The following is a 25,295-nucleotide window of genomic DNA, read 5'->3' on the forward strand; positions in this document are numbered from 1 at the left end:
TCGCTGGCGAAATTCCAGCCCTAGGTCTCATGGAGCTGAGACGTAACCAGTTCTTAAAAATAAGGCTGGCGATGCATGTCCAGCTATGCTTAATGTTTGTGCCTTTAGTGCACAGAGTTCATTAAAGCCTGTATAAATTAAACATGATTTACACCTTGAAGAGATTTTTGTTTTATTAATCTGTATAAATTTTTACAGAAAATCTTTACCCCAGTATGCAATGCTCAGTTACCAATAATTCTGTGTATAGTTGACTCTTAATTATGAGGTGTTAAAGTGGATGCATGTCTAATCCAGGTACAATAAGGGGTCTCAAATCAGAAAGGGCTCCAGGTCCTGACAACTATTCTCAGTAAACCACTTGGATATATAATTTAACAGCTCATTAGGATCAGGGAGTGCTCCCATTGACTGGGGAGAGAAAGAGAGAGAGACATGTCATGACAATGGTCAAAAAGGGTAAGAAGTTAGAAATGGGAAATTACTTTAGCTTGACTTCAGTTGTATGCAAGTGTTAGAAGGGGTGTTAAAAATACTTTTTTGGAGAACAAGGACAGTGGGGTGATTAAAGACTGCCAAAGTGAAAATAAGGTTTACATACATAGCCTCACACAGGCACTGAAATTCATATCCCACATTACTCATTTCTGATTACAGAACATCTTTTTGGCTTGATGGCAGCATCCTGTTATTAGCGAATACCACTCAAGTTGCTACTGCATAGTAGCAGTGTGAAACAACTAGCTTCACCTATCGTTCAAATTTTTGGCATACTTTGACCTTCCAGGGTAATCTGAGGTAGGCTGGGCACTTTTCAGGGCCGGAACTGATGGCCTTAGACCTGTTCATGAGTTTGTGTGATAAACAGCGCGAAATGATCTGATCAGGGTACCCATTAGTCTGCAGGATGCCTTTGATGGGCCTATTTCAGTATCAAGCTTGCATGGAGAGCAAATGGCTCACACCCTATTTACAAGGTTGCCAATAAGACCAATCTTACAGCGCGTGGAATTGTAAGAATCCCAATGTATATATTGACCAGTGAAGGCAGGCTTGCGGTAGACCATGGTAGAGAACCTCCTGGCAGATTTTTCATCTAGTATGTCAAGGAAGAGGAGTTCATTTGAGTGCTCCATTTGAAAGGTGAATATGAGCGCAGGTGGAACCTATTAAGACACGTCGGGAAATTTAAATATAGCGAACGTACCATCCACATATCGGAAATATGCGAGGGGTAGGAGGTTAGGTGTCATTCTATCAAAGACATGTTTCTCCGAACCCAACAAAGATGTTATGAGAGCTGGACCTAGAGGCATACATGGTGTCATTAAAACTGAACTCAACTGTGCGAGTTGCCAAGTTCAGAAATTCAATGAATGCTGATTCATGCAATGGTGGCAGATCTAGATTGCCATGATATAGTGCTGCAGTGCAAATATTAATGGCTTGTTTAAGTGGAACATTGGTGAATAGGTACCCCATACATATGGTATAAATTGTTGTTTTCCCCTTGTATTGGTATTCTTGCAAGTGTTCTGGTGAGAGCAAGACAAAAAGCTTCAACATGTCTCTTTTTCCCGCAGTACTCCAGGTCATGTCTCATGAATCTGGCTGAATTATTTGCGGAATTACATGTTGATGGATGAAGATAGTCCAGTTGTTATGGTATCCTTGAATTTTCAAGCGGCTTTGAACAAGGTTGTCACACAATAGATAACATTTTAAGATAGAGTCCTGTGGGATTAGTTGGCAGATCTTGGATTTTGAAAGTAAATGGCACAATTCTCATGGGAAGCAGGTAGTGGTTCTGCATGGGATCCTGTTGGGTTAGAGCCATTGCTTTTCACAGCTTTTAATAATGATCTGGATGAAGGTGTTGTAAGGAACTGTGTGCATATTTGTAGATGATACAAAAATTTATGTAAGAGTCAGGACTTTGGACAAGAAATCAAAACTCTCATTAGTATGGAATACTTTGAGGGAATGGGCCCAAATCCAGTAGATGTCTTTTGATACAGATAAATGCAGTGTTGTGCATGTGGGTAGAGTTAACATAAGGGATAAGTATATCATGCAATGTTCTGTACTAACCTAGCTGAGTAGGAAAAATATCTTAAGTATAGTACACAAATCTCCTCAGGTTTACAACTAGCGCCACGGGGCAATGGTGAAAACAAATGCAATATTAAGTACTGATAGACACTGTTCTGAGATCGAGTCCTTCTGACTTGGTCTCTAGGTGTGGGACTTGGTTCTTAGGCAGACTGTAAACACACGCTTAACACTTGTTTATTAATACTAATAAACAGATTATAGAGTTGGCACGTAGCTCTTAGATATGATTCCAACCTCTCTCACTTGAGACAGGGACTAACACTTGACTGACTAGTGTCAGTGGTACATCATGATTTATATCATACGTTAACATATCCCATCAGTTAAGCCTTTATATTACACCTCACCCCAAGTATGCTATCCTACTTTTTAACAACATCAAACTATGTCTTCAACTATTTACATTACATTTCTGTAACTCCCTTTTTCACAACTGCAGACTCGACTCAACTCCAACTCCTACTCTTCCCCTCCCAAGTTACAGTTCTGGGGGATTCAATCTCCGACAGTATTCTCAGCCCTTAGGGAAGATGGCTTGGAGACATAAGGGTTTTCTTCTACATTTGGTAGGACATCATCTCTGCAGAATAGGACACTTTATCATCATTGCTGTCAGCATAACTGGGAAGCTGAGTGTAGGTCTCAAGATGACTGAACTGCGAGGACGATGAAGACTTTACTACAAAAGACTGATCCAAAAGAGAAGACTGAACAGAACTGACCTTTGGACCTTTTGGGACTGGAAGAGAAGAACGTGGGATACTCTGAGGAATTTGTTGCTCCCCTGAAGGACTCGGGGCAGGAGCTTCAGAAGAAGAATGATCTTCAACTCCTGGGAAGACTATCATAGACTGCTGTATCAAAGACTCAAAAGGCATTGAAGATCTGAGATTTCAATTCATTTAGATGATGAGGGAAAAAATGACCAACTTCCTGTAAGACCGTCAGGAAAAGGAGAGATGATTTCCCAATAATTTTCCGGGAGGACCATCTACTTTTTGTAGGCAGTGGTAAGAGAACCACACTTCATTCTGCACAAGGTTGCTGCACTATGGACAATGGGAAGAACTGCTCAGAATATGGAGACAAGACAGCCTCGTCTTCTGTAATGAAAGAAATTTCCTGTAGACAATCAACTCTGGGACAAATTGTTGTACAGGATTCTGCAATTTCAGAAATGCTAAAGATTCTGACTCCAGCTCTGAAGAGAAGACTTTCAGCTGGGACTGAAGTATGGGTGACAATTGACTTTCACCCTGGAAAGGTCTTGAGCAGTGTGATCATCCAAGAACTCTAACTTGGACTCAGGCAAAGCATCCTCTGTGGAAGACTCTTCACGAACAGGAGGTAAAGTAGGCAATGCGTTGGTAGATTCAATGGAACTAAGATCTGAATGCTGTTCAGCCACTAAAATCACATTTGATTCCTTGAAAAAGACAACAGAGACTTTATAAGGTGCTTCTATCAATGGGAAAGATGAATCATTCTCTAGGACTTCATCCTCCAAGAGATCACTCAGTACTGCAAGGAATTCTTCCTCAACACTTTCTAGGAAGAGCCATTTCAGGTCCAGCAGGTCTTCATTGGGTGGTCACCCTCTGCTGCAGTGCCTTCTGTATCCTCCACCTCTGGCCTTACTTCATGAAGGACTGAGAGATTCATAATCTTCTTGTCTGCCCTGGGTCTAGTGGATGTTGCCGCTGTGTAAGAAAGGAGCTTATTGCTGAGTGTATAAACTTCCTCAGCTTCTGAAGCTGGAATTTCCACACTATTCTAAATAAAGGTTGAAGGTTGATGCATGAAAGACATTGGCTTGGATTTTCTGTGCCTGCTGGCGTTGGGCATGTTCGGTGGCATGAGCAGACAAAATGGTGAGAAGGCCAAAAATCGGTTTCACGACATTGTGAAACCAGTTTGCGAGTGTCCGCTCAGCCTGTTGATGGTGGGCCGCGTTCCCCACAATCGGACAATTGGGAATCTCATTGTAATACATGGACATATCATTATAAGGCCAGCCTGCCGACTCATTTAACCCCCTGCCGGATCGTCCACCCACGTCGACTGGAAAACACGCCGGTGCAGAACATGTCTTGACAATTGTGACGTGCAGAAGTCATGACTTACCGCTAGGGCCTTGCTCATATCATGGGACATCCGAGGATCAGAAGATGCTGGAGCCCGACAGCAACAGGATCCTGGAGAAATGTCCATGGCAAGCTGGGTGGATCTCATGGACATGGCTCTGCTGCAAAACAGCTCATGGAAGTTGGAAAGTCACCATTGATGCTCACAATGGATGATGGTCGAGGGGGTAAGAGAGGAAGGACTAGGATCGACTGGGAAAGGAAGATGTGTCGAGGGGTGAGGTTGGGAAGAGGGGAATGAAGGTGTCGGGTGTTGAGGTTCGGAGGGGGAAAATGAAGGTGTCGGGGGGTGAGGTTGGAGGGGGAGCTTGGGGGGAGGGGGTAGTGGGGAGAAGATGGCAACGGGGGAGGTAGGTGTAAAGGAAGGAGTATGGAGAGGGGAGGGAGTCCAGATGGAGGAAGGAGTGCAGAGAGGGGAGGGAATCCAGGGGGAGGAAGGAATGTGGAGAGGGAAGGGAGTAAGGGTGGAGGAAGAAGTAAGGGTCGAGGAAGGAGTCGGGAGGGGGAGAGTACTAAGGGCGGCAGAAGAAGTAAGGGTGTCTGAGGGAGTCAGGAAGGGGGAGGGGGGAGTCCAGGGGATGGAAGAGCTAAGGGGCGGGGGTGGGGGGGTGAAGGGGTTCCAGGACGAAGGGGATTCAGGAGCGGAAGGGCTCCAGAGGGTGAAAGGGGTTCCAGGGGAAGGGGTCGAGAGGAGAGAGAAGGTTCTGCAGGGGGAAGGGGTCCGGGTTTGGGGGGGGGGGGGGGGGGATGTTCAGGTGAATGTGCAATGGAGGGGTCTGATGGGTGCATGACTGCCTCCTGGGAGCAAACTGTGGGTGGGTGTGGTATGAAGGGATGGTGAGACTGTGGTATGAAGGGATGGTGAGAATGACCAAAGGCAGAGTGAGGCGGTAGGTTGAGGGTTCGATGGTGACATTTGAAGGGACGGCGAGGGTGGCTGGTGGGGAATCGGAGGCAGACAAGGACCCTGGGGGTGGGAAGGAGGAGGTTGGGGAGGTGAATGTGGATGGGGTGGAATTTTCAGGAAGGAAGGGAACGTGCATGTTTGCCTGGACATTCCCGAAAGAAAAGGGTTGTGGCTGGTAGGTCACAGAGGAGAGGTGGAAGGTGATGCCAGGGTAGTCAACTGTGATGGGGGAAAGAAAAAGGGTGACTGGGGGAGGGGAAAAGATGAGGGAGCACACAAGAAACCTAATCAAGACCATGCTGGCCAAATCGAAAGTGAAACCATAGCAGGTAGTGGTGGGAGAGATCAGGCGTTGCATGGAGTGTGATCATTGGGTGGGCGGAGATGCAGGTCAGCTCAGATGGTCAACTGAAAGCGAAACCCAGCAGGCAGCATTCAAAATGCTCAGGATATTGAGGTATGATATGTGAAGCATCCGCGTGCGTAGGACAGTTCTTGCATGAGGCTTCGAAAGGCCCTGCCACACACACACTTCTCCCTCTAGACTCACGCGTTAGCCAGCTGCTCCCTCTGTGGTGACAGAGGACGAGGTTGAGAGGCTCACAGGCAAAGGGGACTCAGAGGGAGAGGACAAACCTCTGATATTCCTGAGTGGATGTCCCAGGGGTGTCCAGCTGCTGCTCCTCCTCCCTTCGGGTGCACAGGGGCCCCGGCCTGACTCCTTGAGGGGAAGGAGCACCTGGAGGGACATCGAGGTGCCCCGTTTCTCTCTCTCATTGCCACTGCAGGAACTCACCATGGCTCCTGCGATGGAGTGCAGGTCTGCACACATCTCCATGTTCTGCTGGACCAGGGTCTCCATGGCATCCGCCATCCTCCCCATGGAGACCTCCATACATGCACATGTGGGCACCGCTTCATCAGAGAGCAGGTGGACGCACTCCTCCGACTCGTGTGCCACTCTGCTGAGGGCTTCCAACAACTCTGTGATGTTCCCACGCCTTCTGCTGACTCTCCAGGATGAGTTGGAATGCCAGATCTAGAGGTTTGTCATCTGACTCGGACCTCTCAGATACCTGATCCCCAGCATTCCTCTGAGTGCCAGGGAGCTTGCACAAACCTGCCTCCTCCTGCTGAGGACATGTGTCTGTGCGGTGACCACACGGATTGTGAACCTGAGCCTGGTCTAGATCTAGGTTCCATCGAGGTGTGCGTTTCTGTGCTGGTGCAGGGTGTGGATAAGCACTGTGGCACGTCTTCCAGGCTGTTTATTCCCAGCTCTTCAATGGAGGAGGTGTCCTCTTAGCTGGAGGTGAGGACGTGGATGGAACTGAGGGAATGGCTGGCTGAGGGTGTCGGTTGCTTGGCAGAGCTCCCTGTGAACCAAAGTAGAGATAATTAGTGCATGGCAGCAGAGTCAAAAGCAGGAGAGAGAGAAATCAAATTTGCGTTGAAAGAGGGATAATGTGCTGCAGGATCCTTATGAGGGTGTTCGCTGCTGACCTCACTGTCACCGCAGGCAATGTGCATACCCTCACCAATCAGTGCGATTGCACACTCCTCAAAGTGAGTGAGGGACTTAACGTGGGTCACTCCACCCCGGCTCTGTGATCACTTCCTGCTGATGTGAGCCAGCTTTTCCTGCATGAAAACTGATGGTGAGAGTGTGAACAGGACACATGGCACTGAGTGGAATGTTTGTGTGGTGAGGGGAGCCATGGACAGGATGTAAACGCGAGTGTGAGAGGCTATGAGCCTGATGAAGATGTGAGGGTGTGTGTGAGAGTTAGTGGTGTTGTCCTTGAGGTGTGAGATCCCTGTGGGTGTGTGATGGGTTTGTGAGTGTGTGAGTTGAGAGTGATAAGAAGAGTGAATTACCTTGGCGGAACGGATGAGGCCTCTTTTGAAGGGCATTGGTGCTGACTACCGCCTCCCAAGTCAGATTAGTGAGGTTGCTGCCATTCTGTGGCCAGAGCGGGGGTAGAGGACATCATGGCGAGCCTCCTGTGTGTCCAAAAGGCGTTTGAGGGACACGTCATTGAACCTGGGGGTTGCAGTCTTTTTGCCTTTCAGGGCCATGCCTTCTTTGCAGCAGTCGCGGGCTGGAAGCACCGAGAGGTGTGCACGTGGCTGGACTTTAAATATGGCACCCAGTGTGCTGAAGCAGTGAGGTGATGACGTGGCTGGCGAATGAGAGCCTGCCCGCCATGGAAACGGCGTGTTTCCCGGGAATGCATAATTAATGCGATGGGTTTGGGACGATACAGTGTGAAAAGCTGTGATTGGTCTTCATCTTTTTTTCTAAGATTCCTAGAAGTATGCCGATATCACCACTCAACAAGAATGTACATTGATTGTGAAGAACAAAGAGAGAAACAATGATCTATCGCCCCTTGCAGCTAAGAGGTGCAAAACTCCTGCCTTTGATTGGAATTCTATGCCACCTAGACCTTGTAACCTGATGTCTGATGGATAAAGGGTCATCGACTGAAGCCAGTTGAGGTCACTTACTAATACGTTAACAGCCGCTCTATTATGGCACAGCTGATGGTAAATGCTGATTGTTCAAATCCCAAAACAACTGCCACAACTTGTTTTGCAAATTTGTATAAATTTCAAGATGCTTTGAATTCAGTAGTAATAAGACCACCAAGTCTTACAGGTTTTTTACAAAACTAGATTAAACATTTATTAATAAGAGAAATAGTTTTAAGCACATACATGTCTACAAATTACTACTATAATAACTTGTAAATCCCCTACTGAATCTGACTCCCAGTTGCACTTTTATTAAGGCAACAGTAAGACACGTAGATTTTAAAAGACCCAGGCAAGGTGACACACAATACCCTGAGTCAAATTCATAGTGAGTTTTCTTAACTTCAGTTCTTTGAAGATAGCAGCTTGAGGCATAGATGCTGAAGGATTTTCAGACTTGTTAGATCTTAAAATGCCTACTCTTACACACAGCCTTCGCTCCTTTTTACATATTTTCCCCTTTGAATGCAAATTCCCATTGTTTTACTATGTCTTCGGACTTTACCTTTCTGATAATAAAATCTCTCATAGCATTAAGTTTTACTTGTAATCTTTGGGAAAAATAAACACACTGTTTCTGAACTTCATCTGGTTATGTGACACATTTCACCCCTCCTTTGAAAACAATCTAGTCTGGTTTATTTAAAAATGCAAATGTTTCCTTGACACCTATGTTTACCTACTTAACATTTCAAACCTAGCTCATCTTCTACCAAATCAAAGCCTTCAGACCAGCTGCCTTTAATCCAGTTAAGTCTCACACATATCCACAAAGACACAGATACCACTGCTTTACAATAAATTCCAATAACATTATAAGAATTATTATATCTTCCTGACACGCTCCAGTATCAATTTTAAAAGTAATGAAACTTTGAACTTGGACTGTAACTGACCAGTAGTCTATATCAAGACCATTTACTTCTCTTAGGTACTCTGTAGGGTCGTCATTTTCTAGAATTTCTGTTTCTTGGAAATAATGTGTTTCATAAATACTTGCTGTTCTGCCACTTTAATTAGAATTGCTGGATTTGCAGAAATGCTTGAAATATCCAGTTCTGCCACACAGGAAGCATTCCATACCTCCTGCTGGGCAGTCTTGGCGTTTTCGCTCCACAATGTGAGCATCTAAAAATGGCTGCCGGTTTGGAGTTTCCCACCTTTTTGGTTGAATTGGCAGGCTTTTGTATGGGTGAGGCTGCTGCTTATTGGTCTACCCAATCTATAGAGTCATATGAAGCCTCGAAGTTGCCACGAATTATAGCCCGAATAAATGGTCTAAGCTCAGCCTATCTCACTTTCTGGACTGCTTGATCCAATGTAAGATCATCTTTGGTCTGCAGAAAGTCAGAAAGTTTCTCATCCTGAACACTCACAACTATGTCTTAAGAGAACATCATCTGATACCAGACTTACTGCATAAAGAAAGGAACAAACTTGGAGCTTTGACTCTTTTGTGAAGACCTGACACTGCTCAGTACCAGAGAAAATGGAGTTTCCATAACTCCCACTGTTGGCCTCTGTGGGGGCCCTCGAGTCAGCCAAAGAGGTGGGGCAAGGGCAGGGATTGCTCACTAGCTAGGGTGATTGTTACCACTCTCCAGTGTGCCGCCTCCTACCACCAAAATTTCTTAGAGCCACTTTCAAAGGTTTCTTCACTCTGTAGTTCCTTCGATAACACCAATGTCACTGATTTCTCCATTGCTCTGATATTGGGTCCTCCTGTATTGGACTCTAGGCATGGGACTTGGTTCTTAGACAGACTGTAGACATATTCTGATATCTGCTTAACATTTGTTTCTTAGTACTACTTCTAAACATGTTACAGAGTAGGCATGTAGCTCTTAGGCATGATTCGAATCTTGCTGTCTTGAGAGAGTTGAACACATGAATAACTAGTGTCAGTGGTACATCATCATCTATGCCATACATTAGCATATGTCATCTGTTAACCCTTTATACTGCAGACACATGAAGAGGTTTGAGTTAATTAAGGAGGGGTAGCATGGATTTGTAAAATCCAGATTGTGCTTGGCTAATCAAATTGAATTTTTTGACAAAGTAACAAAGAAGGTTGATGAAGGGAATGCAATGGATGTGTTCTACATGAATGTTAAGGAAACATTTCACAAAATACCACATAAAAGGCTGTTTAACAAAATTGAGGTTCATGGAAGTGCAACTGTGGCAACCATATATCGGGAAGATTCAGGGGTGCCAGCGATGGTTTCCCAAATGTCATGTTTAATGGGGTAATTATTTCCATTAACAACAGCCCACACCCCATGAATGAATATTAATAAAAAATTCTGCTGACAATCTGTCAACACACTTTTTAGGCTCACTTGGTTGAGATGCCACTGAATGGTAGAGCTGGAGCCTGTGCAACTGTACCCCATCAATGCCTTCAGGATGGGAGGGGAAGGAAAGAAAAAGTACTGGGAGTGCGAAATTCTGTTTGCTTAATCAGTACGTCTCTAAAACCATAAATCAAACATGGCGATTCTTTTTATTGGAATTTTCAGTGACATTTCTCAGATGTTTTACATGTGTGTTGATAATAACTACATTATAACTTGCATTAGGACTGTACATTATCCTGCAGTTGCATTATTATTCAATTGAGCTCCGATGCTGTCAATTTATGGCCCTAGGAAATACACCAAAATCTGTAACAGCCTGAGTCTGGGCTGTTCTTGATGCACTAAACAATATGAATGTTTTAACCTTTGTGTTAAAATTGCAAAGAGGAAATTAAACGCTTGGTAGATAATTCAGAAGCTACAAATTCCAGTTGAAAGAAAAAATGACTTGCATTTATTTAGCACCAGCAATATCGCAAAGTGCTTCACATACTTGAAGGGACCTGACTTGTTAATGTGTCTATGTGGCCACCGTTTTGTATGTGGCAAGATTCCACAAATACCAACAAAATGAATGATGATTTTATCTGTTTTTGTTGGGGTTGGTTAAGGAAGGAGAATTGATGAGAACACTATTTTCTTCCTATGGTACTGTGGGATCTTTAATGTCCATTAGAACAGATTAGAGAGGTCTTGGTTTGATCTTTCACCTGAAGGACAGCAAGTCCAATAATAGAGCATTCCCTCAATGCTGCACAGGTGTCCCAGCCTAGGTTGTACATTCAAGGCACTTCAATTAATAATTTTCCTGACCTTGAGATTGTTATTTTCTTCAGACCTATCCTCAATGCCTTGGTCCTGCAGATGGCGACACACCACGGCAAGCCTTCAATATGGAAAAAAAAATATCAAATATTAAAATCCCCCACTGTTTAAATGATTACAATTAATAACTTTGGTGAGGCAGAGACATCATTGCATGCATGAAGATTTCTTCTGTTTTCTAATTATATGGAAATCATAAAGGACCGATCAGAATTCTTCCCCCACCCTTCAGCTCAGATTTTTCGCCTGGCAAGAAGCTGGGGGGACACTGGCATTGCTGATTAGGCCAACACTTTTATTGCCCATCCCTAAATGCCCTTGAGAGAAGGTGATGGTGAGCCACCTCCTTGACCGCTACAGTCCACGTGGTGGAGGTACACCCAGAGTGAGCTGATAACATCATGGTGAAGGTGGGACCTTAGTGAACAGTCTAAGACATTTAAGGATTTTAAAAAAGCAGAGGAATGGCAGAGAAGAAAAGTGGGTGAATTCAAGCCAAATTAGGTCCATAAAGAGAAAGCGAGAGAAAGAAAGGTTGGATTGAGGGAGAGAAAAACTTAAGCTTTTTAAAAATTAAATTTTAAAACTCTCTAACAATTTAATATGTGTAGGAATGAGACTCCACTGTTTAAATTATTCCTTTTCTGGGAAGGACAGGTTAAGTGGCATTGCAGGAACATAAATCTCATAATTAAAAACGTTATTATAATGTTAAGTGCCAGCTATAGCTTCCTGCATCAACTTTCATCGGCAATTAAGTGCAAACCCAGCAGTATTTTGAAACTAATGAGAAGGCTGACAGTGGACAGTTTTACAAGGAACATGATGGTGCGGGGATAATCGTCCTGCAACCTGAAGCAACACACTGGGGTCCTTTCTCTCGCTACAAGTGGCTAGACAATTTACTAATAAAGGTACGCGCCATTAGATTTGCTGTTATTTTGGCAGAAAAATGTGGGCCAGTGTGTTTTACAACTTTGCTACAACTAACAAGCTATTGCTATTGCTTCCACAGTTTACCACCCATTTTCTGACCCAACTGGGTTGTTCTCTTATTTCACATAACCAGAAAAAAAAAATCCCAGGGCATACATTTCTCCAGAAAGCCCCTTTGTAGTTGTTTTACTGACCCTCCAGGTTTATTTGGGACGAGAAAGGAAGGAATAACTCCATACCATATTTGGCATTCTATACTGTCCCCATGGTCCTGCAGACTGGCAGTTGCTTCATCTCTTCCTGTGAAGAATGGGGGAAAGTGGAATGAAAAATCACACAAGAACTTAGGGATACAATATAAAATTATCGGATCGCTAAGAGCTAATGATTATGATTTTAAAAAGAAGTCTGGCAATCATTTAGAAAACAATCTTGATGCATTCCACAGATTTTCCTGTCCTTTGTACGACTGTTAATTTCTGAATGTAGCAGTGCCAAATTATAACAGCATACTGAATTAAGTATAATTTTAAGCAGAGTTATATAAAACAGTGTTTAGCTTCTTATGTGAGTTTACAAACTCACTCTTTCAAGCTATCTGTTTATGGTCTGAATCTAACTGGGTTGCACAATGGCAAAATAAAATCAGCACTCACTGGTTAAGGAGACAACTTTACATTTTCATGCTCAAACTCAAGGATCAATTCAATAAAAGAACAAGTAGATAAGGATGCTGCCCAGAATAGAACTGAGCCATATATACCAAGGAGAACTGCAGTTTGATTCATGCTTTATGCTATTGAGTAAACTCAGCAAGGATAAAAGCACTTGTGCTACAACTGGAAACAGTGCCACTGGGCTATAGAGTACGATGATTATTGGGGCTGCTGCTTCTGATCATGATCCAGTGTTCTCTGTTGAAAGAGTGTAAACATGCAAGTCAGGTGAAGACAAGATTGGACTTGATTGTGATGCCTTGCACGGCCACTGTAGGACTCACACAGGAGGAATGGGCACTTGGGCAAGGTCCCTGGATCTTGCTGCTATCTGCGAAATTAGACCCCAGCACACATCAGCACCTTAGGGGAAGGCAAGAAAGACACTCGAGGGGGAAAGGCATAACCTTGAGGTAGAAAAGATGGAAACTCAAAGGGGAAAGTGCAGAACTCTGAGGGAGAAAAGATGAAATCTCTAGGGGAAAAGACAGAACCTCTAGGGGAAAGATGAAACCTCTGGGGGAAAGACAAAGCTTCTGGGGAAAAAATGAAACCTTCAGGAGAAAGATAAAGTCTCCAGGGGAAAAGACAAATTCTCCAGGGGAAAGACAAAACCTCCAGGGAAAAGATAAAACCTCCAGCAGAAAGACAAAACCTCAGGAGAAAGATGAAACCTCCGGGGAAAAACCAAAACCTCTGGGGGAAGAGATGAATCCTCTGAGGAAAAGCCAAAACCTCCAGGGGAAAGATGAAACCTTTGGGGGAAAGACGAAGCCTCTGGGGGGAAAGACAAAAAATTTGAGAGGGAAAGTACAAAATATTGTATGTGTCTTTAACATAATAACATGTCCTGAAGAACTTCATAGGAGTGTCATAAAGCAAAACTTGACCCCAAGCCATATGAAACAATATTAGTGCAGATGGCCAAAAGCTTAGTTTTAAGGAGTGTCTTAAAGAAAGAAAGAGAGATAGAAAGCTAGAGAGGTTTATGGAGGGAATTCCAGAGCTCGAGGTCTAGGCAACTGAAGGCATGGCACCAATGGTAGAGTGATCAAAATCAGGGATGCTCAAGAGACCAGAATTAGGGAGGACACTGTTAAATTTTAAAGTTTCAATAATAAATTTCTTACCAGCCAAAGCATAGCATTTCTGTGTTTCTTTATCTTCTGTCAGCTGAGTCATGTCGCTGTAGGCACGAATCATCCGCCAACAGAACTCTTTTCTTTTACCATACTGTAAATCATAGGATAGTTAATAGATGTGCTATACAATGAGATAATGGCTTGGTGAGGATAACTTTGTTGATATATTTAAAAATTACAACTTAAAGAAAGAACAAGGACTTGTGTTTATACTGTTCCTTAACAATCTCAGGACACCTCTTCAACCTCATTACAACCAAGTTAAGTTTTTGAAGTATACAATGTGCATACAGTAAAAACCTACAAACAGCAATATGACAATGACTAGATAACCTGATTTTTTTAAGTGATGTTAATTAAGAGATAAATATTGGGCTGGACACCAGGCAGAACGCCCCTACTCTTCTTTGAAATTGTGCCATGGGGTCTTTTATATTGCTATCGCCAACAGTCCCTCGAAACGGGGATGACATCTGCCAGGCTTCATGATTTGTGTGTCTTGAGGTGTCTCAGCAGGCCAATCCTGAAGCCACAGATCTTTGGGCAGAGAAGACGAAAGTAGTCCTGAGAAAGGGGGGGCTTTCTCGAGCCGGGGTTCTGCTTTCTCTCCTTCGGCTTTTACTGCTTCTCTGCAACAGAGATTGTGCCGTCAGTTTCTGATTGTGTTGTGGTTTGTTGAATGGGATACCGCCAAATAGCACTGTGGGTGGCAAGTTCCTCCCATGCACCAATGTCAATTTGTCTCCTTTTCAATGAGGCCTTCAGAGTGTTCTTAAAATGTTTTTGCTGTCCTCCCCGAGATCAGGTACCATCCCTAAATTGTGAAAACAGGATCTGCTTTGGGAGCTGATTATTTGGCTTGTGGATGGTGTCCAGGCCTGTGGGGCTGATGATGGATCATGGATCTTTGACATACACAAGAACACAAGAGTACAAGAAATTGCAGCAGGAGTAGGCCACTTGCCCCATCAAGCCTGTTCCGCCATTCAATACAATCATGGCTGATCTTGGGCTTCAACTCCACTTTCTTGCCCATTCCCTATATCCCTTCATTCCCTGAGATACCAAAAATCTGTCTATCCAAGCCTTAAATGTATTCAATGTTGAAGCATTCACAACCCTCTGGGGTAGAGAATTCCAAAGATTCACAACCCTTTGAGTAAAGTAATTTCTCGTCATCCCAATCCTAAATGATCAGCCTCTTATCCTGAGACCACGCCCCACATTTTAGGTTCCCTGACCAGAGGAAACAATCTTTCAACCCTATCTTTCTACCCTATCAAATCCCTTTAGAATCTTGTACGTTTCAATGAGATCACCTTTCATTCTAAAGTCCAGAGAAAACAGACCCAATTTGTTCAGGTTGAGAGGGCAGACGGGGCTTTGATTTAACATTTCATCGAAAAGACACTCCCTCAGTGCTGCAATGAAATGTCAACCTAATTTTGGGTTTTATATCAGGTTATGCATAATGTGCATAATAATGTTCCCTTCAGGAACAGACTGTCAGCTTATTCTAAATAAGCACATTCTTGGGTCACCTAGAGAATAAATCACGAGTGCATCCTGAGATCAATTAGAATGTGATTATTTCTTTGGATATTGGCAGCTGATTGTAAAACTCTGATAACTGCCCAAATTCAGAAAAACCACAGCAAGTGGCTGGCTTCCTTTCTCTTTAAAGTTGTTTTGCAATGGTAACAAAATGTGACATCTAAATGTGACAGTTAAACTATTACAGCTGTAGATATCCTGGCTAAGAAATTTCTACAAGATAATGAACTGTAAATTCTTTCTCAATAAGACTGCAGCAATGACATTTTGACTGTTAATCTTTCAGTATTAAAGCCACTTCCATATCAATCATGTGCAGTACATTCACAATTTAGTATTTCGATAGGCTGATATTTCACAAAATCACAGAAACGTTACAGCATAGGAGGCCATTCGACCCATCATGTCTGCAAAAGTCTCTGAATGAGCATTTCACTTAGTGCCATTCTCCTGCCTTTTCCCCTTAACCCTGCATATTTTTCTTTTTCAGATAACCGTCTAATTCCCTTTTGAATGATTTGATTGAATCTGCCTCCACAATATTCTCAGGCAGTGCATTCGAGATCTTAACTACTCGCTGTGTGAAAAAGTTATTTCTCATTTCACTTTTGGTTCTTTTGCCAATTACTTTAAATCTGTGTCCCCTCGTTCTCAATCCTTTCACGAATGGGAACAATTTCTCCCTATCTACTCTGTCCATACCCCTGATGATTTTGAATACTTTGGACTCAGAACTGGACCTACACTGAACTGAAATGGGATCATGATTAGAATGTGAAATCTTCCAGTTTTTGTTGGGTCTTAGCTATCTTGTTTCCCTTTTGACCTGCCCGACATACTTAAATGTCATAACACACACAATTATGGTTGAGAATCTTTCCCCATGTAATCATGAGAGTTATAGGCCGTCTTCAAATGTTTTTAAAAATTCTTTCATGAGATGTGGATGTCACTGGCAAGACCAGCAATTGTTGCCCATCCCTAATTGTCCTTGAACTGAGTGGCTTGCTGGGTCATTTCAGAGGGCAGATAAGAGTCAACCACATTGCTGTGGGTCTGGAGTCACACGTAGGTCAGATCAGGTAAGGATGGAAGATTTCCTTCCCTAAAGGCCATTAGTGAACCAGATAGGTTTTTATGTCAATAGATGATAGATTCATGGCTGAGACTAGCTTTTAATTCCGGATTTGAACCTGCGCCCAGAACATTAGCCTTGGTCTCTGGATTGCTCATCCAGTGACATTATCACAACGTCATCATCTCCCCTAAAATATAGTTCTTAAACCCCTGGCCACCAAGAAACAGCCTACAGTAACATTTTTTCATAATTCTTCACAGTCTCAGCTAAATACATTAGAAAGTTCATGAACAATATGGTTGCTTGTTTTTAGCAGTGTAAAACCATTAACCAAGTTTTAAACGACTGCTAAGTCTCAATTAAGAACAGAAAATGCTGGAGTGCACAGGGGGGCAGCCAGCATCTGAAACTACATGACGGGCTAACATTAGGCTGGACTGGGTGAATGGGCCCACCTAAATTAAGCCCTTTCCCCCTCTTTCAGATACTGACTGATCGGTTCCATTTCTAGCAAATTTTTATCCTAATGAACCCTCAGTTCAAATCCAATATCATTCACTAACAGAACACATTGGCACTGGCACAAGAAGAAATAGTGGCACCAAACTTGGATGTTTTTTGAGAAAAGTTTCAGAAGAGTTGAGGAGAAATACAACATACTGGATAATTTCTCTCTTTTTCCTTCCCTCCTATATTTTTGGGTGTTTTTTTATTGCTGGCTACAATTCACTGTCTTCAGTTATCTGACGTATGTAGACTGTGCATTTCAGCAGGCTATTGGACTGTAAAGTAGTGAGGGGGGGTGGCGGTGTGGGGGTCTACCAGATAACAGTCAGGAGTGAAACTTTGGGTAGGTTTCCCCTCTCTAATCTGGGAGTGCTAAGATTGACTGTAGAGCCTCTATTCCACAGCAACTAGGATCAGTTGACTCAGCATTGGCAAGATATCAAACTGAGATCCTTTGTTCTGTGTGACTCACAGAAGCACAAAATGATGCAGCACAGAAGGAAGTCCAGGAGGAGGCTATTTGGCTTGTCATGTCTGTGCTGGCTCCTTAGTAGAGTTATTCAATTAATTTCACCCCCTGGCCTTTCCCCCAGCCCTCTAGTTTTTTCCTTCTTCAATTATGTTTCCAATTCCCTTTTAAAAGTTATTATCAAATCTGTTCCCACCATCCTTTCAGATAGTGCATTAACTAAAAAAAAGTTTCCTCATGTCACCTCTGGTTCCTTTGTCAATCACCTTAAATCTGTGCCCTTTGGTTATCAATTCTTCTGCCAGCGGAACAACTCCAACGACATCCTTGATTATTTTGAATACTTTTAACAAATGTTCTCTTAACCTTCTCTGTTCTCAGAGAACGACCCCAGTTTCTCCCTCATTCCTGGTACCATTATAGTAAATCTCTTCCAAGGCAAGGGTTGCCAACCTTTTTTTTTTACCTGAATAACCTTTTAAAAAGTATTTGCCTAAAATAAAAATAATTGGGAACTGCATGACACAAATTTGACATTTCTATACCAAATATTTGGCAAAATGACAAGTGTCTCTGGTTGAATGCACAATGTGCATGCATAATAAACAAAATAGGTGCTAATATTATGCATCAATAGAAAAAAATTGACAACAACATAGGTCTAACTTGGAAATATCGTGTTTTTTTTAACAAAAATTTTGCCAGAAAAGTAAATAATTAATCATAGTCCACAAAGGACCGCAGACTCTCTCTCCATTAGAGAGACAATTGGCTATGTATTGATTGACATATTTTAATTTTGTCATTAAAGTCATCTTTAAAACAAACTTTAACTTGAGATGTGTAGAATTAAGACAGTTTTTAAGCTACTGAATCTCATGATAAAAAATAGCTAATATCACATTCAGAATAATTTATCCTCTCAGCTATACTAGAAACAATAATGATCGCAGGCCACAAAACCTGTTCCTCTGACTAAAAGTTTTATTCATAATCATGGCGTAACTATACCATTCCTCAGGCTCATTCAGAGAGTAGACTGATGGAGCAGTAATTGACCGAATTGGATTTGTCCTTATTGTGGACAAAACATTCCTGCCCACCTCACCCTCTACCCCCTACCCACTTACCCACCTACCCCTACCCGCCAACCCGTCTACCATCATTTGTTAAAATAATAAAAATAAATAAAATAATGACCCGGATTCCCCAAGGAGCAGCAATCGTTCTCACTGCCTCCAGAAATTTGCCCAACCCTACGCTGCACCACATTTCTACCGAAGTTTTCCGAACCCAGCTGTCCTGGAAATGCGGAATGCAGCATCTCTTGGAGAACTCCATCGGATCATAGCAGGGTCAGGGGAAGACAAGCCACATCCCCTATTTACAGAACAAAAACAGAATTACCTGGAAAAACTCAGCAGGCCTGGCAGCATCCCAGGCCTGCTGAGTTTTTCCAGGTAATTCTGTTTTTGTTTTGGATTTCCAGCATCCGCAATTTTTTGTTTTTACCCCTATTTACAGGACTATCTACTACATGGTAAATTTAAATGCTTAGTGTGAAAGTTAGCAAATGAATGAGTGAACAGGTGAGTGAGTAAGTGGGTTGGTGGATGAGGTAGGTAAGTGGGTAGGGGACTGGTGGGAAAGATGGGTAGGTGGATGAGGTGAGTAGATGGGAAAGTGGGTCGGGATAGGTGGCGTGTAAGTGGATGGGGTAGATGAGTGTAGTGGGTAGGGGTAGGTGGGTGAGGTGAGGAGGTGGGTGTGTAAGTGGATAAGGGGTAGATGGGTGTGGTGGGTAGGTGTCTAAGTGGATAAGGGGTAGGTGGGTGTAGTGGGTAAGTGGGCAGGTGGATGAGGTGAGTAGGTGGTAAGTGGGTAGGTGGGCATGCAAGTGGATGGGGTAGATGGGTTGGCGGGTAGGGGTAAGTGGGTAAGTGGGTAGGTGGGTGAGATGGGTAGGTGGGTAAGTGGGTAGGGAGGTGAGGTGGATAGGAATGTTTTGTCCACAATAAGGACAAATCCAATCTGGTCAATTACTGCTCCATCAGTCTACTCTCGATCATCAGCAAAGTGATAGAAGTTATCTTCACAGTACTATCAACCAGCACATAGACAGCAATAACCTTCTCACTGTTGCTTAGTTTGGGTTCTGCCAGGGCCACTTGGCTCCTGATCTCAATACAGCTTTGGTCCAAACATGGGCAAAAGAGCTGAACACAAGAGGCGAGGTGCGAGTGAGCATTTGACTGAGTACGGCACCAAGGAGCATTAGAAAAATTGAAGTTAATGAGAAACAAGGGGAAACCTCTCCACTGGTTGGCGACATAGTTCGTACAAAGGAAACTGGTTGTGGTTGTGGGAAGGCCAATCAACCTCAGCTCAAGCACATCAGGCAGAAATTGCTCAGGGCCGTGTCCTAGGCCCAACTAAATCAGCTGCTTCATCATAAGGTCATAAGTGTGGATGTTTGCTGATGACTGCACAGTTTTCAATACTATTCGCAACTCCTCGGATACTGAAGCAGTCCGTGTCCATATGCAGCAAGATCTGGACGTCATTCAGGCTTGAGCTGGTAAGTGACAAGTAACAGTTGTGCCACACAAGTGCTAGGCAATGACCATCTCCAACAAGAGAGAATCTAACCACCTTCCCTTGACATTCAACGGCATTACCATCGCCGATTCCTCCAGCATCAACATTCGGGGGCTACAATTGACCAGAAACTTAACTGGACCAGCCATATAAGTACTGTGGCTACAACATCAAGTCAGAGGCTAGGAGTTCTGTGGCTAGTAACTCACTTCCTGACTCCCCGAAGCCTGTCTACCATCTACAAGGCACAAGTCAGAATTGATGGAATAGTCTCTACTTGCCTGGATGAGTGCAGCTCTAACAACACTCAAGAGGCTCGACATCATCCAGGACAAAGCAGCCCACTTGACTGGCAACACATTCCCAACTTTGAATATTCATTCCCTCCACCATGACGCACAGTGACAGCAGTGTATACCATTGAAAGCTGCACAACAGCAACTTGAAAAACCTCCTTTGACAGCAACTTGCAAATCTGTAGCTTCTACCACCTAGAAGGACAAGGCTGCAGATGCATGGGAACACCACCACCTGCAAGGCCCCCTCCAAGCCACATACCGTCCTTGACTTGGAACTATATTGCCATTCCTCCACTGTTGATGAGTGAAATTCCTGGAACTCCCTCCCTAACACCGCTGTGGGTTACTTACACCACATAGATTGCTGCAGTTCAAGAAAGCAGCCTACCAGACTAGGCAATTGGGGATGGGCAATAAATGCTGGCCTTGTAAGCACCGCTCACATCCCTTGAAAGAACCAAAATAGATGCATTTCAGGGAAGGCTAGATAAGCATCTATGGGAGAAGGAAACAGAAGGTTTGCTAACAGTTAGATGAGGAAAAGTGGCAGGAGGGTACCCTGTTTCTGTGCTGAATCCTCTATGTAAAAACTTCTACTATTTTTTATTTTGTCTCTTCTCATTTTTCCTATCAAAATGCATCACTTCACACCTCTCTGCATTAAGTTTTGTTGCTGGGTGTCTACTCATTTTACTAATCTGTCTATGTCATCCTGAAGTCTGTTATTCTCTTCATTGTGTACTACATTTCCCAGTTTCATGTTATCTGCAAGCTTTGAAATTATGCCATGTGTAACCAAGTTATTATGTTAATAAATGTCAAAAGGATCAGTGTTTCTAGTAATGATCCCTGAGGAAAACTAATGTCTCACAGAATTGTTACAGCACAGAAGGAGGCCATTCGGCCCATCGTGTCTGCATTGGCTTTCCCATGAGATAGTCACCTAGTACCATTCACCTGCTTTCTCCCCATTCTTCCTTTTCAGAAAATAGTCAAATTCCCTTTTGACTGCCTCGATTGAACCAGCCTCTGCCACTCTCATGCAGTGTACTCCAGATCTTAACCACTCATTGCATGAAAAAATTTTCCTCATGTCGCCTTTGCTTCTTTTGCCAATTACTTTAAATCTGTGCTCTCTGGTTCTCAATCCTTTCACAAGTGGGAACAGCTTCTTCCAATCTACTCCATTCTGAGCCCTCATGATTTTAAATACCTCTATCAAATCTCCTCCCAATCATCTCTTCTCCAAGGAAAATGATCCCAGCTTCTCAAATCATTTTTCATAACTGAAGTTCTTCATCCCTGGAACTATTTTCATGAATCTTTTCCACGCTCTCTCCAATGTCTTCACATATTTTGAAAGTGTGGCGTCCAGAACTGGATGCAATCCTCTAGCTGAGGCCAAACTAGTGTCCTATACAAGTTCAACTGTGAGCAGTTCTGGGCACCACACCTTCAGAAGGATATATCGACCTTGGAGGGAGTGGAGTGTAGATCTATCAGAATTATATCTCCAAGGGTTAAATTATCATTGTCATAAATGCCATCCTTTGTGACTGTGACAAAGGTAAATTATACCCTCTTATCCCTCCCAAACTGCCTGCAGCCTTCCACATGGTTGATCACACCTTCTCTCTCTGATGCCTCTCCACTACTGTTCAGCTAGGTGAGACTGCGCTCATCTAGTTCCACTCTTAACTATCTAATAGTAGCCAGAAAATCATTTGCTCTGGCTTCTCTTCATGCCCCCGCATCAGTACCTCCAAGGATATATCCTTGGCCCCCTTCTATTTCTCATCTACATACTGCCCTTTGGCGACCCCCATCCGAAAGAAAACACAATGTCAGTGCAATGTATGCTGATGACAACCTTTTACCTCGCAACCACCTCTCTCAACCCCTCCACTGTGCCTAAATTGGCAGACTGCTTGCCCAACATCCAGTACTGAATAAGCAGAAATTTCTCCAATTAAACATTAGGAATATTGAAGGCATTGGGCTGGATCGTAACTTCTGAGGTGGGTAGCTCCAGTTGGGAAATTTGCCAACTCTTCAGACCCACCTCAGTAAAAAGTACACTGAAGCACATGCATGACTTTCACTCCAAGGGTGCGGGATAAAGTTGGGCCTGACAACCCCAGAAGCAGAGCATAGACAGCCACGGGAGCAGGCAAGTGCTAAGATGGACTGGTTGGAAGGCCTACCTCAGTTCTCTGGGGATGCGTCCCAGTTGTTTTAGAAGTTGTTAGGCCCTCTAGTCTTCACCCCTTATTCCCCCCCACCCCCATGGCCACTCATACCCTTCATGCCAACTCATAACCCCCAATCATTCCCATGGCCCCTATACCCTCCATGTCTACTCAATGCTGACTCATGCCCCTCACTCACCCCCCCCCCCCCACTCCCCCGATAGGCACGCATACCCTTCTTGCCAACTCCATTGCAACTCCCCAGTATCCACCATGGGCAGACCTCAGGAGCCATGTGAAGATGAAAAATAAACTTCTAAAAATATAATACAGCTCTCACTCCTACACACTTGATAGTGAAAAAAATTCCATTCATAAAATCCATTCAAAGCTTTTAAATCTCAAGAGGTTAATTACTTTTAAAAACAAACTTTTATTCAGATCCCACATCAAGGACAACTAATTCTTTGATAGCCTCTTTAAGCTGTCAATCAAACCATGAACTCAACCCCCACCTGAGATAGTTGTAGTTTTTGAAACTCAGCCAAGCTTTCGTAATCACATGATAGCCCTTGGGGAAATGTCAACAAAGAACTCTATTGAAATTGCACAGCCAGATGCTACCTTTTTTAACCTATATCTGTCAATCAAAGTAATCCTGCAGCGGGTTTCTTTCAACTCTCACGGACAACTGCAGCCTGTTTTTTCTTAAAGTTTAAAGAGTGGCAATTTAAAAAAGTTCAGATCATGACACTTATGTAGACCGTATCCGCTCTTCAAAGGTATTTACATCTACTCCATCAATTTGTGACTCCCACATTGTAGGTTAAGGCTCTTGAAACACCAAAACTGGCTCTGTTTGAAATCAGCACTAAGATCAAATGCCCTGCTGAGTTCTGGTTTCCTAGCTGTGAATCATGTCCTGCCCTGTTTCCCCTACTGGCAAAAATTGGCTCTGCTCAAAATGGGGACAGGACTTCCATATCCGTGTCCCACCCACCATTTTTAAAGATCCCCAGAATCTTACTGACTCCGCAAAAATCCAACCCCTATTCTTCAGCATTTTCCGCAAACTTTACTCCTTTGCCACTAAATTCATCTCTCTCCCTGACAATGGGCTCAGGCTAAACCATGCTGTTCACAACCTTAGTGTCTAATTTGATTCCAAGATGAGCTTCCGACCACATATCCACACCATCAGAGACTACCTATTTCCACTCTTGCAACATTGCCCTGTTTTGCCCCTGCCTCAGCTCATCTGCTTCTAAATCTCTCATCTATGCCTCTGTCACCTCTAGGTTAAATTTTCCAATTAAATCCTGTCCAGCCTCCCAAATTCCACACTTTGTAAATTTGAGGTTATTTAAAACTCTGTTGCTGTGTCCTTATTTGCAGCAAATCACGTGGACCCATCAACCCTGTGCTCACTGACCTAAATTAGCTCCCAGTCAAACAAGGACTTGGTTTTAAAATTTTCATCCTTGTTTTCAAATCCCTCCGTGGCTTCATCCCTGCCCGTTTCAGTAATCTCCTCCAAACCACAAGCTTCCAGGATATTAGCATTAATCTAGTTCTGGTATCTTGAGCATCCCTGATTTTAATTTCTCCACCATTGGTGGTTGTGCCATCACTTCCCTGGAACCTAAGCTCCGAACCTCCCTCCCCAAATGCCCCGCCTCTCTACCTCTCTTTCCTCCTTTAAGAAGTTCCTTAAAAGCTTACCTTATTGGCCAAGCTTTTGGCCATCTGCCCTAATATTGCCTTACGTGGCTGGATGTCCAATTTTGCTTCCTAACACTCCCGTGAAGTGCCTTGGGATGTTTTATTATGTTAAAGACACTACATAAATATAAGTTATTGTTGTTTTTATGGATTTCTGAAGAACTCTTGAACATGCACAATGTTGTGAAATGATGTGCATACACCTTTAAGGGAGCATATCTTAAACTACTGTTTACCACCTTGAGTGAGGACCATGACTTGCAGGCAAAATGCAAGTTTCAGGGTAGAAGTCAGATGTACTATACTTAACTTCCTAGTGAACATTATCTGTATATAGTCTTATCTTCAAATAAAGAACACACATTACTGTTTCACCAATCCCTGATTGGTACGTTCACACTGAAGAAAAGAATGTAACACAGAATGTTCTTTAATAACTTTTTAAACTTTTGTAATGTGTGTCTTCTTACACCAGAGTATGCTTGCAATCTATGTGACTCTCTACTTTATAATCTGTTTAAAACTCAGTTAAATTTAGAGTCATTTTCCTAAGAACTCCTTTAAAAGTGGCTTATTTGATCTGGTCTGAATTAACAAAACTACCAAGGTTCAATGGGAGTAATATGTGGCTTTGTCTTAACATGAACTTAGTGATGTGGTTAAAAGGCATTTTGTAGCAACGCAAAGAATCAATTTTAAAGAAGTTCTTTTTACAGATTGTTAGGGTGTTAATTTACAGTTACTATTCAGAGGATGAAGCTGATGTTGACAGGGCTTTGGTTATTTTCCATGTCTTGACCACTTGAGAAGACATTAAGAACTTTATGTTCTTATGTGACCAACTACCATAGTACAGATTTAGAGTCTGTGTTGGCCAGGTGAGGTGGTAAGGCCATCAGGGAAGGAAGTGTCAGACAGAGAAAAATTAAAATTTTGAAGTTGAAAGATAAATAACACTGTTGAAAAAACACATTTCTTAAGCAATTATTTTGCAAGTTGATTTGTGTTGTAATCTTCCATTAATGGATATTTATTAAATGCTGCTTTGATTTTTTAAAATGCATTCGCAGGATGTGGGCATGGGTGGCAAGGCCAGCATTTATTACCAACTCCTAATTGCCCTTGAGAAGATGGTAGTGAGTCACCTTTTTGAATACAACTGAGTGGCCTGCTAAGAAATTTCAGAAGGCCAG

General features: G+C 43.1%; 1 protein-coding gene across 1 annotated transcript in view; it reads right to left on the reverse strand.

Moving 5' to 3' along the window:
* The window catches only part of LOC121272522 (regulator of microtubule dynamics protein 3-like), a 59,649-nt gene that overhangs the window by 20,237 nt on the left and 14,117 nt on the right, over positions 1-25,295 (reverse strand). The window contains exons 4-6 of the mRNA XM_041179137.1: positions 13,675-13,777; positions 12,068-12,128; positions 10,881-10,953 (exon numbers count right to left, since the gene is read on the reverse strand). Of these exons, the coding sequence (XP_041035071.1) occupies positions 10,881-10,953; positions 12,068-12,128; positions 13,675-13,777 (237 nt within the window). The remainder of the gene's footprint in view (positions 1-10,880; positions 10,954-12,067; positions 12,129-13,674; positions 13,778-25,295) is intronic.

This window comes from Carcharodon carcharias, chromosome 34 (genome assembly GCF_017639515.1).
Source record: "Carcharodon carcharias isolate sCarCar2 chromosome 34, sCarCar2.pri, whole genome shotgun sequence".
In the NCBI taxonomy this organism is placed as follows: Eukaryota; Metazoa; Chordata; class Chondrichthyes; order Lamniformes; family Lamnidae; genus Carcharodon; species Carcharodon carcharias.